This window comes from Hirundo rustica, chromosome 1 (assembly GCF_015227805.2).
Source record: "Hirundo rustica isolate bHirRus1 chromosome 1, bHirRus1.pri.v3, whole genome shotgun sequence".
Taxonomy (NCBI): domain Eukaryota; kingdom Metazoa; phylum Chordata; class Aves; order Passeriformes; family Hirundinidae; genus Hirundo; species Hirundo rustica.
Window position 1 is genome coordinate 52875808 of NC_053450.1, and position 18973 is coordinate 52894780.

Below are 18973 nucleotides of genomic sequence, written 5' to 3' on the forward strand. Positions count from 1 at the left end.
TCCTTAGCCCCACTCAGCAGTCTCACCTTCTGCTGACTCACACTTGAGCTCATTTCTTCATCTCCTGCAAAGTGCAACCCGAGCACTGCTCTGATCTTCTCCTGCCTCTGGCCTACCAAACCTGAAGGAGTTGAGTGGGACCTTCAGGCTGACATGAAGCAGCAGAGTTGTTTTGGCACCACCACATGTATTTATTTAGGTCTGTAGCAGAAGAGTGTTGTAGATTCACAGGCAGAAATGAAGGGCAAAATGCAATCCTCCTTCTATCTAATGCTCAATAACTGCAGGTACAATTTCAGTGACATAAGCCAAATTATACAGCTTCTTCTTTCTGACAGGTGAAGATGCCAAACAGAAGAAATGTGCAGCTGATTAAGCTTGTATGGCCCCCTCTTTTCCCCACCTACACTGACCAGAAAAGCTTTTTAATTTCTGTCTTCCAGCTAAAAAATGGAGAAAAAGATCAAGATATATAAACCACCTATAAATTGGTGGTTTTTTCAGAGGTATAAATGATTTTACACTGCCAGTAAAGCACAATCAACATTTCTACGTTTTCCTTTTGCTACCTAGTGAATTTAGGGGGTTGTGGATATTTGGGGTCCTTAGTGACTGCAAAATGGAAAGTGAAAAACCTTTCTTTCTATTCTTCATGTATCAACTCAAGATTCTTTAAGGAACAGTATAGGACGTGACCAAAATAAATAATATGTGGCTATTCCATTAATTTTTTTTTTTTTACAGCTCCACTTGAACTACAGTTGTTCAGGAACTCCCTCATGAAATAGTTCTTCAACACCTTTCCCTGGGAATGCACATGACTTTGCCATCAGAAAGAGTGACTTTGATAAATTCTAGAAACACCTGGGCAAAAACATAAACCTTTTTAGGATATGAGGGAGTGAAAAGGTAATGTCCTCTCTCTGCCTGATTCTGGCCAAACACCTATAATTTACACTCCTATATTCTGTAGAAATGCTGTTATATACCAGGTTATTTGCTTTATAAAGTTATGTCTTTATGATTTACTATTGCAAGAACTCCCACAAATGTTTTCACATAGCTGATGTTTTCTGCAATGTGTTGAATCTTCCTACTTACCAGAAGTTCTGGGCATTTCTTGCAACTCCATTTCTTGCAAGTTCCTCTTTACCTCCCTCAAAGTGCACTATGCAGAACAGAAGGACATGGCTATGGCTGACCTTGTCATGGGTTGGTCCAGGAAAAGACCACCAGCCAAAGCTAACTCATTTTTTCAGTTCCTAGCCAGCACTGAGAGCACTTGTCCTCTAAACCTCATCTGCCTTTCATGACCAGGAACACCAGGCAACAGTTAATATTGTGGATTTTTAAAATGGAAAAGGTTACCTACCATCCCTAGATCCTTTTCGCCTTCGCTTCTCTTTCCCGAAACTTTTCTTCTCTTTGCGCCTCTGTCGTAGAGCTGTTTTAGGGTCAGTTATCCAGGCTTGATAAACAAACTGGAAGGAAAAACCTCATTTATATCAAGGTTCCTCATGTTCTAAAATTAAGCTACAGGATAAGCCACAAGCAGGACTATATAGTCTGAGTATGTGCATTCAGACCTGTGGGGGCAAGGAAATATTTTCAACCCCAAATCAAACACCTCCCCTGCAGATCTGCTGAGTTTCTGTGAACTATTTTTGTAAGCGTAAAAAGAAATGTGAAAATACTTGTGGGTGATCCACGTTTCATTAGAACCTGCAAAAATTCACGATCTGAACTTTGGGAATTAATACCTTTTTGTGCATATGGGCTACCTTGTCTAAATCTCTCAATTCTGTATTTCTACTTTATCATTTTACAGGCAAGAGGCAGAGCAAAGAAAACTTTTAGAAAAAGTCCTGCAATCCATTAATTAAAACATCAAAAGATGTAGAGATATTGATGTACAGGTAACTGTATTTTTCACAGCCTGGATATTTTCCCCGCTTTGTAGGTCCCAGTGTAATGTTTACAGGTTTGTTATCTATACACAGTCCCAAAACTGACAGTCAGGAATTCCTCACATTGCTTCCTGATTTTAACAATGCCTTTCTCTGTTGTTTCAGATAAGTCACTTATGAATCCTTCTGCTACTGTTTTTCCAGTTGTAAAATGAAGGCAGTAATACTTACCTATTTATCCAGGGTACTTTATGGGACAAAATCCTGCTCACAGCACTCACTCAGATCAACAGCCTGTTGACCTGTGTGACTGCAGGAAGCATGGAATTGGCTCAAGCTATTTATAAGTTATATAGCAGTGGGTGTAAAAGGAAAAAAAAAATAGTAAAAAAAGTCACTGAAAAGTCACTTTTCTTAATAGCTCTGCTTCAGCTGCGAAGGGAGGTTACAGAAAAAAAGTAACAAAACTCATATCTTTTATCCCTACATGACATAAAATGTATGTCAATAACACAAACTGAAGTAACTTTTAATGCAAAATGTGTTCCTTTGCTCATTTTAAGGTTTTCATTGAAAAATAGTAATTGTCTTCAATTGTCTTCTCTTTCTAAGTAACACAGGCGTCTAACAGAGACAGGGCAGGGAAGCACACAGATGCAGGCAAGAGGCTGAAAAAGCACACCAACAAAACAGCTCTAACTAATTCACAGCACAAACATGCAGATGATGTCAACAACACACGTGTGTCTCAGTGAAGCTGGAATTGCCCCCATAGGACAGAATGCTAAAATTTCTATTTCGTTTACTCATATTTTTAAGATTTTCTTATGCAAATAATTTTGGAACATTCAAAGTATTCTTTTAAAACTATTAAACTGACATCAAATTAATTTAAAAGGGAAAAAAGAGTTTGTTTTGTGACTGTATACAGCCATGGAGAGGAAATTATTTTGGTACTGTTGAAAAGAGGATCCTCTTCCAAATCTCTGAGTCTGTACATTTATTTTTATATGTCTGAGTTGTTCAAAACAAGCACCACATGAGAAAATGTGTAGGATCAGAGGCCTTGGTTTCCCTTTGCTTTGTAACAGGTGTTTTCTAATGCAGGTGATCTGGGGGAATGGGGATACTTAAATGAACTAACACATATTACTCTACTGGGAGTCAGAAACTGACAAGGTCTTCTATTGTCATTTAACATAGTGAAAGTGTACACTAGCCACAATTATGGTGTGAATGAAGGAATTAGAGCTAAAGGACAGACTTGGAAGGGGGTAGAAAATTAGAATAAAGAAAAGGAATTTGATTTATAAATTTAATGTAACTACCTATGCTAAGCAGGTAGTATTTTAGAGCATTCTGAGTGCATATTATTTTAGATTTCTGCTACTGCACAAACTTCCAGTTTGGTATCTTTTAGGCTTTGGAGCTTGTACTCTTAATCTGGAACATTCACTCCTTACAAGAGTCACGTTACATATGGAGTGGGAAATCATACACAGTGCCCAAAGTTAGGAAATGCTAAATGTATTCAAGCAGGACAAGAAAGAAGATGCGCACATCTTTTCTTGTGATGATAAAGGACAGATGAATAAAGAGCTAAAAAGGGGTTTAGAGCAGAATGTGTGTTTAAAAAACCTTTCACCAGCTTTCTGAGATCAATTACCACCGTGTCCATAAGATACATGCAACTTGATGTGACCATCTTGTAAATCAATATCAAAAGAAAATAAGAATTGGGTCTGCATTTTCTCTCTGGAGTTACATGTAAAAAAAAAAAGATAGACCACTTTGTTTGTGATTTGCTCACTCCAAAATTATGAAATGCACTGCATTTACTAGAAATGAGACTTTAGCTGTCTTTTTTCTTTTTTTTTTTTTTTTTTTTTAATTAATTCATATAAGAGGAAAAATGCAGATGCGGACAGAGGTATATATATCTATACACTACATCAGGAACTATGAGGTGGGTGACATACTGAGCATTTGTAAAATGTCAAGTACCTTTGCTGCTTTGATTAAATACTGAAGAATAGTTTTGGGTAGTTTAATGATAGACTTTGGCAAGGCTAAAATGGCTGAAGCAAATTTTCCAATAGCTCTCTATAAAGAAGGATAAAGCAAGAGTAGTTAGTAGAAAAGCAGAAAATATTAATAAAAAGGATCTCTTTAATTACTGTACCTAGAATACTAAGAACAAATTTACATTCATAAACTTCAATATGAAAAAAAGATCATTCATGTTGTTCACATTAAAATTTCAGGAATATGACTGCATGCATTCTCTAATACTTAAAATCTCCAAGTTAACCCTTGAAGGGACTACTGCACACAATTTACACTGAAAGGTCATGCATTCAAATAATTCTTTAATAGAATCTACAATAAAATCACTTGGCTAGTATTTTTACTAAAACCTTGTGCATGATGATGGAAGGCAAAGAAAATATGATGACCATAGGATGAACAAACTTTTAATGAAAAAACCCAATTTTCTGTTTTGTACAAGTCTGTGCTTATATAAAGCTATTCAGCATCTTCATATTGCACATACTGCAGAACAGGCCACCTGTCCAGGACATCTGACCAAATTTTGAAATAATGAACAGATCCTCCATCCTCAAACTAATAGTTTCAGGGCTGAGATGAACAAAAAAACCTTGTTAACTTCTGACCTCAAGTTTAGAACTCTTTAATTCAGTGCTTAGCACCAGCACATCTGAACAAAATGCTGTCACCATTTTTTTTTAAATCATCAGAAACAGGAATGTAAACTTTCCTCTATACCTGCACTAAAACCAGAAAGAAAAATTACCTAGAAAGTCGTGAGCCATTCCTACGGTCCAAGGTAAGTTAAAAACAAACTATATTAAAAAAGAAAATAGTGCGATACTAGAAAACAAAACGTAATTATCACATTATTTTGATATAGATTTGTTTTGCTTGGGTTGAATATTCCACAATGTGCCAGTTCTGCAGTGATGTGGGGTTGCATCTGGATGGGAATACTCAGCTGGAAAAAGCTGCTTCTTTGATTAACCTTTTGAAGTTATAGACCCGAAAAATTTCTGCAGCATTTCCAAAAACTTCTTCCACAAGTGGAACTTTAATCTTATAAAAGAAAAAGCAATCCTAGATGTAGGAGTATTTCACTAACTTCTTCATCCATGTTCTTCATTTAAGCCACTGTATTCAGTATCTGGTACTGTCTAACACCAGCAAGTCCACATGGAGGAAACCAGATAGGAAACCTCAGATATCTTCTTATCATTACAATATCCTCCTACATCAGCACAGTCTGGCACTAAAAATGTAAATGTAATAAGTAACACTGCCCTGATAATGAAAGAAAATAAATGGATGCAGTCTCTTTTTGTAATTTTACATGTTAAGCTCTTTCAAACCCAAGGATGTATTTTCTGGCCCAGTAGGTTCAATGATTTTTTTTTTTTTTTTTTTTTTTTTTTTTTTAATTAAGAATGTATTCTTTTCCATGAAAACATGCTTATTTTGGGGATTATTTCTTCATAGAATGATGACATTGCCTCAAAACTAAAATATCAATGGAGTCATTGCATAGTAGCTTCAGAGACAAGTCAGCTTCCTCAACTGTCTCTATTGCAATGCAGAAAAAAGTAAAGCTTGGGTCCCCTTTTTTTTTTTTTTTTTTTTTTTTTTTTTTTTTTTTCTTTTTTTTTTAATTTTTTTTTCTTTTTTTTTTTTTCTTTTTTTTCTTTTTTTTCCCCATTTTTGTTATTTTCAGGCATAAGTGAATGAAGATATGACTATAGTATAGTTTTGGTAAGAACTTGGCAATGGTTAAAGCATAAGGCAAATGCACATTTTAAATTGGCAAGAAATTTAATTTTCAATACTTTTCAGGACTACTTTAGAGGAACTGGCAGCTTTAACATATATGCCTGTGTTATAGAAAGACGTACATTTTTTCCAGATGTCAATGAGATAGCAAATGACCATAAAGTACCTGAAATGCAGACTTTTTTCGAGGCTCCTCCTCTTCTTTTTTTTCTTCTTCCTCTTCCTCTTCACTATCCGTCTCAAACAAATAATAATTTCCACTTCTGACCACTAAGTGAAACAAAATATTTTCTTACTTTTCTGGAAAGTTCTATTCTCAACTCCCCCAAGACCTATGAACAGGTAGGCAGTCATTTAAAAATTCATAACCAGGAGAGTTGAAAACAGAGAAGAAGCAAGAGAGGAAAAGGTCTCAGGCAATTTATTTGATGTTAGTCTGCAATACTTTGGGCATGAATAAGAACTACACAAGAACTAAGGAAATCATCCCTATAAGAAGAAAATGTAAAGAAAAGGATTGAAGTTTATCAAAATATAAGTTTACATTTTTAGAGAAAAATGACAATATAGTCGAAACTTAATGGGGCCTTATGATTATTTGAGGGAGTAAAAAAAAGCCCAGCAGGTAAGTAAATTAACTTACATGAACAGTACCACTGGACAAAAAATACTGAATTTCTCTTTAAAACACTGAGGCAATCTTTTAAACTAGGCAACGGGATGGTACTAGTTTGATGAGGTAATGGAAAACCTTGGCTTGTTTGAAACAAATCACTCAGATTCTATTAACATGATTGCAAATGAGTTTCAATTTCTTGCCCATGGATTCAGAAATATTCTGAAACCTTGATACAGCATAGGTATACAGTGATTAAGCTAGGCCTTATATCCTTGAACAGAAGCAATGTTTTTATTTCTTGGATGGCAACAGGCCTACATGAATAAACAAGGGAAACAAAAGAAATAAAAAATAAGGTAATCAGCAAGAGAAAAATAAAAATCACAGCATTACATTCAGCAGTGAAAACTGGTAATTAATTTCCACATTTAGCTGAAATATTTGAAGGAACAGTTACTTAGATGATAATTTACAAAGTCTGGATATATGGAGCAATACATATTTATATAAAATTATATCTATCCATCATTACAGGTCTCTGGAAAAATAACAGTTGTAATTCAATCATACCTTGAATTCTACACAGATCCTGTGTGCACAGATGACCACATGTAACTACTCACAAACCTCAGGGTAAGGCTGTGAAATTTGCCAGAATTTGGAACATAATTTTGCCTCACAGAGGGAATTTTGTGCCTCATGTGCCCAGTTATGATTTTTAGCATCAATGAATGCCCTGCAGAGGGACAGAAAGTCCACTTCAGCCATTCTAATTGCTGCACTGAGATGAAAAAAAAGCTTGGAAATTTTTTGGATGAAACAAATGATTTTTTTGTGTTGAGTCTTCCAAGAAGGCCCATTTAAAATTCGTTGAAGAGATGAAACTATTTTAAATGCCAGTAGTTTGCAGTTCTCTCTCATAAAAAGGTATCTTGAAGTCAGCAACAGAAACTGTCAATGCAGAAGATCAGCTGGGTAAGGTTTGACATTAGGAAAATGCTCTAAGGCAGTGCAGCTCAGAGTAGCACTCAGCAGACTTGAAATGTCTGATCTGGAAGCAAATAAATCTACACTGATCTCCCTACAAAAGTGTATCTGAGGGGACACTCCAATGTAGCAGTTAGCACAAGAAAGAGGTATGATTGAATAGCAATAATGCATTCTTGCACACATCAAAATGGAGCAAGTGGCATGTCAGTCTCCTACAAGGCTTCCTGAAGAGACCAAGTTTTACCAGTAACAAAATTCATGGCCAGACTAGACTTGGGAGATCCCTCTTGTGTCACTCTGGTTTTTTTGAGATTTTTAAAAAGATTTTTGTTCATAAGATGGAGTCAGTTTCTTTAGTTTCTGCACAATATTAGGAGCAGCATTTTGCTTTTCTCATGCATGGGAACATAAATAAACCTTTTGTTTTCATTCCCTGTCCTTTGTTTACATATTTCTAGCCTGAAAATAATGTTGGTTGACAGCTAGTCTGGCCAGTGGGGTGAAGGGGTAGTAACCCCAGCAGCCAATCCACAACCAGACCCACAAATGTATAAAAATTAAAGAAATAAACAGGCTCTCGGCTTAGGGGAGCAGCTCTGCACTGCAGACCCCTTCTCACCACGTTATTGCTTTGCATGCCACTACCACACTCTTGTACTGCAAAATGTGGCTTCCTCCTGCTGAGAAAATGGACATACAGGCTTGTCTTGTGGGATGAGATGGAGGAGGCAGAAGAGGAGCCATGCAGAAGAAAACATGATCTCATCATCTGGTTGTGCTTAGAGGGAAAGAGCTCCCCAGGACACCATCTTTTGCCCTACATTAGACACAGCTGTGTGACCCGGGAGAATCATGTGGTCCTAACTCCTGCTGATCTTTGTGGGACTTCAAAAATAATCCCCAAGCATAGGAGGAACCACACCTCCCTACAAGGGAGATTGTGAGTGACTGTCAGTGAGGAAATCCTCACTGATGTTTCTTATCTGTTCTACTCACACCCAAATTCATGACTGTTTTAATTGCTACAATATACAAATATACAAAAGAGTATATGCTACAATATGCTCTTTCTGCACAATAAAATTATAGCAAGTAATATTAAAAGAACAGTAAAAATCTAAATTAAAAACTTCAACCTTGAGTGACTTCAATGTATGCATATGTACACCCACAAACCCATTTACTAAGATGAAGAGCCACATGCTGCAGAATGCTGCAGTTACAGTGGTGTTCCAAGAAGAACGAGTGGGGAATATTAGTCTATTCCCAGTCTGCATGCCTGTGAACACCTTCTGTCAGTGCCACGTTTCACTGACTGTGGATGCAAGCCACATGGCAGGAAACTGCTGGTTGTAGAATCAAGGCCTGTGATGTTTCCCACAAGGTTTTGCATTATTGCGGTAAATAATTTCAAGAATGCTCAATAATTAAACACCAAAATGCAACTTGCCGCCTAAGAACATTAAATAATGAGGATGAAATAAGTAAAAGCCAAAGTCAATATGTCTCTGTGCAATTCTTCCTACTACAAAACCACTGGTAAATAAACATGAGACCATATCCCATTCCTTCAAAATCATCATAGCTTGAAATTCTATAGAAAAAACTCACAAATCATAGTTTTTATCTGTTTTGCCATTGTTGTTCTAATGAAATTACAGGACAAGAATTTTATTTTCATAAGGCTTTTGAAAAGGATAGGTCTCTCTAAAGTGGCAGTGTGCCCTTTAGAAAAACAAAAATAGAGGCACAGTTTACTTGTGACTTGATAGAAATAAAGATACCATGTTCTGGTAAACACTGCTGGCAAATAGATGTCTGCTGAAGTTATAAATAAATACACATGGATAAGTGAAGCAGTATGTAGATGTGTAAAATTATGACCTGGAGTAGCTCTTAATCTAAATGACCAAACACAATATAGACATTCATATTTTTAATGGCATGAAGGTGGGGGTGGTTTAGATTGGATATCAGGAAGAAGTTTTTCACCCAGAGCGTGGCTGGGGCACTGGAACAGGCTCCACGGGGAAGTGGTCACAGCACCAGCCTGACAGAGTTCAAGAAGCATTTGGACAATGCTCTCAGCACATGGTGTGACTCTTGAGGAAACTCCTGTGCAGGGTCAGGAATTGGACTGGATAATCCTGATGGGTCCCTTTCAACTCAGCACATTTTGTGATTCTGTGTTTCTGTGAACTAACTCTGATTAGTGCTCTACATTTAAGTATTTTTTTCACATCTTTAGAGGTTACTAAACAGCTCATGCCTGATTTCATACAAAAAACATCCAATTGAGGGACATCTGATTTGAGATTGCAGCCTACTCAGGTTTCCTGTTCCACCTAATCCATCATGTAGCAAAGAACTCTATCATATGACTGGGCTGGGCTACAAACAAATTAAAATATCATAATGCTCCAATTATATGAGTGACACATGCTAATAATTTCTTCTGCACAAGCCTAGACATATTTTTGCTCTCAGGTAAATAAAAAAAAAAAAAAAATGGAAATAGCCGAACAACTGGCATCAACAACACATTAAAGTGTCATCAGAGAGATGGAGATGGGCTCTACACAGCCTAGTTCTGGGAGCAGTCTTCCTGCCTTACTCAGATTTCTACAGTTGATACTAGAATGACTGATGAACCATAAAAAGAGACATAGGATATGTGTATATGAAAAGAAATTATGACATCTTAGAATGCATTGGCAAACTTTCACATTCACATTTTAAAATATATTGAGCTCTGCAGTACTGGGGAGTTGAAACCTTTGAGGTCAAGACAGATTATTTTCAGCATTTTTGTCTGATTTGATATTTTTCTAAGAATGATCAAAGTATCCTGAGCTAGCTATGCTTCCAACACACGGTTAAATTCTTTGAAGATTGGAAAGTAGAAATCACTTTTTGAAAAAAACCCCAAGCCTTCTATCAAGTCACAATCACAAAATCAGGCATAAAATAAACAGGCTATGGGAATGTCTGCATTCTGGTCAAGGATATAAGGGTTAAATCCACATATTTGTAAGAGGATTGAGAAAACCTACTGGAAGCATGATCAACCCAAGGTCGCCACCACAGCTTTTTTTTGCCCTTGGCTTTCTCTTTGTCTGCATCTCCTAAAATAAAATATGTTCAAATATTAATTTTACAAAGTGAGAAACATATTTTTTACACTGATTAATAATTTTTAATTTCTCTCAAAAGAGCTAAAATTTCATGAGCACATCAGATGTCAGGTCTACTGAGCACATTTAGTGTTAAAATAATTCAAAACCATGACCACTAAGCTGAAATACTCTGGTTTATGCAGTAGTTAAAACAGCATTCCACTCTTAAACAGCTAAAAAGTTGGGTTTTGTGTTTTAAAACATACTGTTACAAGTGACTATAATTTAATGAGGAAGAAAATTTCCTTCCTCTCAAATTCCCTTACATTTCAGCCTCCAGAAATTTTTAAACCCATTAAGAGCTGATCCCAGGTCAATGATGGAAATATGGCACTACAAGGTAGGATTTTATCTGTTCCCATCATTTTAAATAACATTTGAAACCACAAACGTTTCAGTGACTGAAAAAAATCCAGAAAAGCATCCAGAAAACATTGCTGGAAAAATCTTGGTGCTACCTATTTGTAAAACTGTCATTTAGATAATGATTTTTATCAAACCAAACCTCTAACTCTTTTCAGCTCTTTGCCAACAGCCTGAAGTTAACAAAAAGTATCCCCAAAGCAAACCATTTTCTCTAAACCTAGCTAAAGTACGAAAGAGATTGTTCTGGCTGAATCAAGCCTGAAACTGATACTCAGCTAACAATGCTGTCACATGCGGGCAGTTTTCAAGAACAATTTATCACTTGTCCAACTAGCAGGTCTATCAGATTCTCTAGCGCTCAGCTGCAAATATGGTAGAGGAGTAGCTAATGGTACCTTCATCATCTTCTTCAGAAACCTTCCGAATCTCTGGCCTCTCTGAGGACTCCTGGTTCATGCTTAGCATCCTCTCTTTACCCTTCTTGTATTTTTGCTGCCTGGCTTTGATGCGATCCATTCTAGCAAAAGAAAGAACCTTATTAGATTTACGCCTTCACCCACCCTGGAAAACAAACTTTAAACACATGCATACACGCACACTGCAACACTTCAAAGGGAAATAGTCCACACTGTTGTTACTCCTGCCCCTAAACAGAAGCAGTTACATTGCTCTGAAGGGGCTGGCTGGAAGGACCAAGCATGGTTCACTTTGTGGTCAGTGATAGCTGGCTTTCCTGCTACCACCGCTGCTTTACCTACTCCCACTCAGCTATCTTATTATCATTTAAAATTGAAAGAATCATGGTCAGGAGTTACAACACACCAAATTAAGCGCGGAGGAAAAAAAGGACTTCTACCTAATGCAGTGCTTTTCCTGAAACTTGCCACTCTGAACCAGGGATTTGGTCGTTTCTACATCTTCACCTTTCAAGATCATTTGTTTCAATGGACACCAGCGACAAGTGGATCCCTTGAGGGTCCAGTGCTATTTTTAATGTCTGAGGATGAAGTGGGATCAAATGTAATCAGTAAGTAAATCAGTGAAGTTTGCAGATGACAACCAGATGTGTGGTGCCATTGGCACAGCTGAAGGATGGGATGTGTTTCAGAGGGATCTGGAAAAGCTCAGGAAATTGGTGTACACGAATCTCATGAAGTTGAGTAAGACCAAATTCAAGGTGCTGCACCTATACCAGGGCAGCTCCTGGTATCAACACAGGATGGAGTAGAAACTGATTGAGAGCAGCCCTGCTGAGTACTTGGGGTGCTGGTGGATGAAAGGCTGGACATGAGCCTCAATGGGCACTCCCAGCGTGTGAACCCAGCTGTATCCTGGGCTGGATCCAAACTAGTGAAGGCAGGAGGCTGAGGGAGGGGATTCTGCCCCTCTGCTCTCATGAGACCTCACCCACAGTGCTGCATCCAGCTCTGGGGTGCCCAGCACAGTAAGGACATGGACCTGTTGGGGAGAGTCTTGAGGAGGGCCACAAAGGTGATTAGAAGATGGAGCACCTCTCCTAAAAGGAAAGGTTGAGACAATTAGGGTTGTTCAGCCTGAAGAAAAGGCTCTGGAGAGATCTTATTGCAGCCTTTCAGTACCTGGAAAGAGCTTATAGCTCTTAAAGATGGGGCCAAACTTTTTTGTAGGATCTCTTGTGAGGACAAGGGGCAATGGTTTTAAACTGAAGGAGGATTGCTTTAGATTGGCTATAAGGAAGAAGCTTTTACAACGAGGGTGGTAAAACCTTGAGCAGGTTTTCCAGAGGGGTGGTGGATGCTCCATCCCCAGACACATTCAAGGTCAGGCTGGATGGGGCTCTGAGTAAATCAGTCTCTTTGTAGATGACCCTGCTCATTGCAGGGGGGTTGACCTAGGCCACCTTTAGGTTTTCCCTTCCAACTCAAACAATTCTACGATGATGTGATTCTATATAGGTATAAAATACAGTCCCTGCAATCTTCCAATGATTCTTTCCTTACACAGGGTGGAACAAGCTGATATGAGTGGGCTTTGACTCTTGGTTAGGAAGCAGTTAGGGATTTCCGTGCATCATGGTGGAAGAGCTTTGAAAGCTTTCTGCAGTTACCAAAGAAACATGTTGGCTGCATGCAAGAGAAACCAAAGTGACTTATGGGCTGCATAAAGTGAAGGGATCTCCAGGCCACTTAAGCTGAATGCAAATATTTTCAGTGAAGGTAAACATATATTTTGCATGTAAACACTACAGGAGGAACCAGAAATAAAACAGAAAGAGCAGTCATGCAACAAAATTTTCCAGGAAAAGAATCTAGTAATGGTAAAGCATTTCTATAAAAGAAAGTGCTGGATAAATACCTGCAATCAGTTAAATATGTACATACATATGCATATACACACACACACACACACACACACACACACACACACACACAAAATACATACTGTCTTTTCAGTTGATCCATTGATTTTTTTTCCTCTTCGATTCTTGCCTTTACAGCCTTGACAATTGTAGCCTGAAAAAGCTCAGCACCCCTACATCAGAAATGGGGCAGAGGAAAAAAAAAAAAGAGAGGACATATTAAGTGTTCCTAAGTTTTCCCTATGGCAACTAATCACAGAGAACTCTATGTTCCCTCTATACATTACCTTATCTGCATCAAACAAGACTACTCCAGGGCCTGAAAGAAAAAATCAATTGCTCTAAAATAGTAACATCTTTACAGACAATCATTTCAAGATCTGGGGTCAAATGTTGTGAACCCTACTCATGTTCCTTGTACGTTCCTATGGCAGCTGCTCAAGAAATTCAATTTCCAGTCCTCAAAATACAAGCAGGTTCAAGGCTGAGGAAGGATTTCTTGCACACCTTCAGGATTTCTTCACAGTCATTTCAGCTTTATAATCACCTCAATCCCCTGCCTCAGTCCTCCTGGAAGTTGTGGACAAAGTCCAACTTTATCCAGGGCCATGGTGAGCATAGATTCAGCTTCACTTTTACCCTCTGAAAACAATGGTGCTTTCAATCTGTCAGTACAAGCCCTTGAGCAAGTTTCTGGTGTGCCAAAAGAATATGGCTTTTCATCCCATAACATTAGAAATGTAATCAGCTCATTGATCTAAATGGTATGGCCATTCTTCCTAATTCACACATGAACTCTTGAAGGCTCTTTCAAAGTCTTAAAGTCTTTTTCAAGGCTGTAGCCTAGATCTGAAGTCTTTCTTTTGTCAGGAATTCAGTAAGAAAAGGTATAATTTCAGAAGTCAACTCTTCCATTCTGGATGCATATTTCCCTATACAGGGCATGTTTTGATACTAATGATTTTGCTTTATGCTGTTTTCACTGTGAATCCAGCACACCAAAAGAGGCACAAAAATGCCATATCATGCATAATTGGGCATCAGCAATGAAATTCACCCAGAACAAAAGCCCATTGCAATGTGGGGTGGAGGTGTAGGTCTTTTGGTAGCCCTCTTTACAGTGCTGAATTTTGTTCAGAATAGGGAGCTAAACATGTCCCCTTCTCAAAATGATCCCTGGAAGAGGAAGATAAAAACTACTTCCTTTCATTACATGCAAGCTAAATTTTGCCCTGAAACACAGTCAGAATCAATGTCTGTATGTCTTTTGAGGGGAAAAAAAAAAAAAAAAAAAAAAAAAAAAGAAGCCACAATACATTTAATCCAATATTAACAAAAGTAATTTCTTAGAAACCTCATGGAAATTAAAACCAGTATTTCATTCCTCATCTGCCTTCATACTATAAACCAGAAGAATGTTTGTGCTCGTGATGGCTATGAGGGAATGCCTGTGGTGTAACAGGCCCAACGAGGTTAACAATTCCTTGCCAAACCTAGCCAGCGTTCATTGATGTGACACTTCCCAAGTGTTCCCTTTTCTTCCCAAGCCAGATGTAAGAGCTTTCCCAACTTCCTTCTCCTGTGACATTTCTTGAGATGAGATTTCTAAGGACAGTTGTCTCAAACAGGCTCTGACAGCAGAATATCTTCTTTCAGGACTTAGAAACTGGCATTCTCTCTCATGCATATCAATGTTGAGAGAATGCTGCAACACACTTTCAAAGCTTTTAATAGGAGCAGTGATGGTATTTGGTAGAAAGAATGGTTTCGTTTCTATTAGATTCTGAATTCATTTGTTTTCTTATGTCAAAGTTGGGTTTGCAATTATGAATTTAGCATGCATTGTTTAAATCAATGTTAAAGGACTGTTTTGGTACTACCTATCAGAAGCAGTAAGTAAGTACTGCCACCATGAGAAATTGGAGCTGTTTAATTTAATTTCTTTTAAATTTTCTGTTACCTTGATGCTAATATCTGAGAAGCTTTTATATCTGCAACCACGTGAAGGAAGTAGTAACTCATGAAGACTCTTCTTTGCAGCAACAGGAAAGCAAAACATATACTGTCCCAAATGATTCCAGCTTCTCCACTGGGCAGTTTACAGTCTGGATTGCTCGTTGCTGGAAAAAGGCACCATCAGTGTTAAGAACTCTTTCACAATGTTTAAGCAATTAAATAATCCTAGCCTTTAAAATTATTTGAATTATTTTAGATTTTTCTAAAGAAAATTATCATGCATTTCCATTTGAGGTATACAGTAATTATTTTTACAACAAACTGAAAGCTTCCAACAATGTGATGTCCCATGACAAGTGAGAATTCATCAGAAGTGAACCATTTGTATATAAATTCACCATACTTTGGAAAGTACTTGAAAACAAAGAATGGAAAAGGCATATTTTTGTTACACTGAATTATTTGATTTCAGTATTTCCTGAACTGGTATATTTCATTTTTTTCTTCTCTTCAAAGTGACTTTTTCTCTCATTTTTAATTAAGAACACTATCAACAGGAGAAAGAAGTAGTTTATTTTTATCAAATGACTTCTTGACTGCCACAATCTAATATTTTTATTTTTCCTCTCCACAACTCAGTTCAATGTTCCGTTCCATTGCATAAGAGAAGAAATATTTGAAACCACAAAACTGCTTCCTTTGGGGTAAGAGGAGACAGGCAGAGAGGAAATCCCATTCCTCCTACCTCTAGCTTTTGGCTTGGGCTATTTCTTTCTTTCTTTATTCTCTGTAAGACAGTTCTCTTGGGGATATTAAAAAATTAAAACTGGGTTTTGTGGAGCTGGACTATAAACTACATGGCCTGTGTTGCCCTACAGAAGGCAGTAGGACCCTAGGGACAGGCTCTGGCCCGAAGCTGGCTTTCCAAGCAAGCAAGCCAATCTAATAACTCTGGAAGGTCAAACTCCAAGAGCTTCAAAGCCTGCTGTGCCCAAACCCTGGGGAGTTACAAAACCTGTGCCTAAGTTTCTGTTACTGCCCAAAAAGTTTTGGATAAGACAAGAATTCCTGGGCACCTTTCATCCTGTAAATTTGCATCTTCGTATTTACTTTCTTTTCCCCTATTCCACACTTACCTGTTAAGATCAACCATGATGAGAGGAATTCAGAATTTTGCTGGAGACTCACAAGGATGAAACAGCTCTTTAAATTCAGAAAAAAAACAAACCCAGAAAACACTAAAAAACCTGCAGGTGTTTTCAAACTGTTAATCCAAGGCGACAAAGTGGAGACAAATTAATAACTCACTGAGACGTGAAGGGTTTTGCTCTCCAAACTTCATTCATCCCTTGTCTCACCTCCATCCACAGATATTATCCACTCCATTCCTTTTAACACCACATGATAATAATCACAAGGGAAAAAAAATGCCTAAACTCACTATGTATGCAGAAGAATTACCACTTTCATGCCGTTTCAGTGGGCTGATCTGGTTTACCCTTTGAAACACCAAGTGGAGTGGGAGTCCACACTGCACACAAGGAGTGCAGCTGGGAAAAGGCTCCCTGTCCATGCAGTGATGGTGAGCTGATCTTTTAGCTCAAGTTGTACAGTAAACCAGAGCATCACATCGCCTGCAGATATGGGAAAATGTGTTAAGTGCCAGTATCAGGGGGTTGTTCATTTACAGCAAACGCTGGCTGTGGGTGGATATATGGGGGTGGTGGCAGTTTTTTCCATATACGTGTCTCCCTTGTTTCTGTGAAATATTTTTAATATTCTGTGTTGCTAATCAATATAGGACCAAGATTTTTTCAAAATGTAATATATCAAGGGAAAACATAACTTTAATATGGTAGAAGATTTTAAGGTGATTCTTTATTTATAGAAAATTATGGAGAAAAATAAGATATACTTACGAATATGGTAGCCTTTAACTGTACAAGCCAAGCTAAATGCCTGAATCACCCAGCAACTATTCTCAATTAATGATTCAATGTAGCCACATGCTCCTATCTGCAAAGTAAAAGGGCAGTTTCATGTAATAAGATATACAAGAAATAAAGATAAGAAAAATTGCATCTTTTTACATTACATGAGAAATAATACAGTCAAGGGCAATCAAATTGTTCTCATTACTAAAAGAGCTTGGAAGAAAGAGTGGCTTTACCAGTGACACACAAACTAGTCTTAGACAGAATTTGATTTTTTGATTATTAGTGAGATAGGAAGCGTGGGGTTTGTTTCATTTTTGCACAGAAAGGGACACATCTGGCATACGATGAGATGTGACAACTAAACAACTTTTATAAATCAGTGACTTAATCTTGCAAACATACATGGACAAGCTTAAGACACATGTAGCTCCACTGAATTCCCAAGCATATAAGGAAGCACATATGTAAGCATTTAGAACATTTGCAAATTCAAACCACCCATAAATCAATTTTATTTCAGCAGAGTGACTTAAATAAATGTAAAAAGAAAAATGCCTGTTCTTTGCAGTCCAGCATTAAAATATTCAAAGCTAAAAAGCAATTGCCACAAATAAATCTAAATTTATCTTTCAAAAAGATTGAAATTACTGGCTTGTCTTATTCACCTGTCAGTGCCACTGCAAGGATACATACAATGGAGTTAATTAATGCAAGAAAATCTTTAATATTTTGCAGAAGAATTTGACATATAATTATCAAATACAACTGTTTCCACCTGAATTTCATACTAGTTCTAAAGGAAATAGGAATGGAGTCTGTAACTTTGTAGTCAACTTCACTAATTACATGACATCACACGACTGCATCTCATACTGGATTTGAAAATTCTTTACTTTAATAAAATGTCTAATTAAATGTGCACTACTTATCAACAGTATGACTAATTTTACACTTCTTACTCATTTTTTCACTCCACTGAGATTTTCATGAGGTTTCTAACGAGAGACCTCATAAGGCAAAGAAACCAGAACCTGACCTTTTGAAAGCAGCTTGTGAGTTTTCACAGAGCCCGACTGAGCCCGTGGGCGCACCTTTTCCTATGATGGATACGCACTGCCATTCCCTAGAAATGCTGAATTGAAATGGAGACTGCTTTGTGCTTGCAGAAGGCTATGGTCTTGAAAAAGGATTTTTAATGACCATTCTGCACACTGTGCACACTTCCAATGAAACTGAAGTGCTGAGAGCAGAGGAAAGGCAACAGCTACCTACCGACAGGATGTTCTTCATGGTGATCACGAAGACGTTGTAGGCAATCAGCCAGTCCCAGTAACGCAGAATGCTCCTAATGGGCTTCAGCAACAGGTCTCCACCAAAGAGAAGGAAATAGAAGCAGGCCACCAAGTAGCCCATACAGAATATGCTGATCCTTGTGGTTCCCGTGATGAAGATTATGGTAAGCACGAACCAGAAGAGGTAACTAAATATTATCACCTTATACATGTCTAAGTAGGACCTAGAAGTAAAATAAGGAGAAAAAGTTATCATTTTTTTTCTGAGGGCAGTGTTATCTTTCCCCTTTCCGCACTACTGGCTGACACTAGTGCCCAAGGTCTTCTGGGCATTCTCACGCTTCAATATTTGTGCAGGCGCTCACCACCACAGTCAGGGGGCTTGGTTCATGCACGCGTCTGCCCAGCTCACACATTCCACTGCAGCTCCTTCCTGTGCATAAGCACCTTGATAGAACCTGGTCAGCATGCTATGCTTGCTGCAGGATCAAGCCTGGCATCATGGAAGGGAGGAAAAACTACTCCCACCAAAATTCATGGTAGAAGGATATTATCTGGCAATGCCATTTATAC

At 37.9% G+C, this 18973-nt stretch overlaps 1 protein-coding gene across 2 annotated transcripts in view; it reads right to left on the bottom strand.

The window, feature by feature from the left end:
* The window catches only part of PIEZO2 (piezo type mechanosensitive ion channel component 2), a 291112-nt gene that overhangs the window by 35163 nt on the left and 236976 nt on the right, over positions 1 to 18973 (bottom strand). Inside the window, exons 27-35 of one of the 2 annotated variants that reach the window (XM_058422237.1) lie at positions 18381 to 18624; positions 17091 to 17187; positions 15176 to 15335; positions 13299 to 13388; positions 11273 to 11394; positions 10389 to 10460; positions 5893 to 5996; positions 3912 to 4010; positions 1373 to 1481 (exon numbers count right to left, since the gene is read on the bottom strand). In XM_058422237.1, the coding sequence (XP_058278220.1) occupies positions 1373 to 1481; positions 3912 to 4010; positions 5893 to 5996; positions 10389 to 10460; positions 11273 to 11394; positions 13299 to 13388; positions 15176 to 15335; positions 17091 to 17187; positions 18381 to 18624 (1097 nt within the window). The remainder of the gene's footprint in view (positions 1 to 1372; positions 1482 to 3911; positions 4011 to 5892; positions 5997 to 10388; positions 10461 to 11272; positions 11395 to 13298; positions 13389 to 15175; positions 15336 to 17090; positions 17188 to 18380; positions 18625 to 18973) is intronic. The other variant, XM_040076457.2, reaches the window with a different exon arrangement.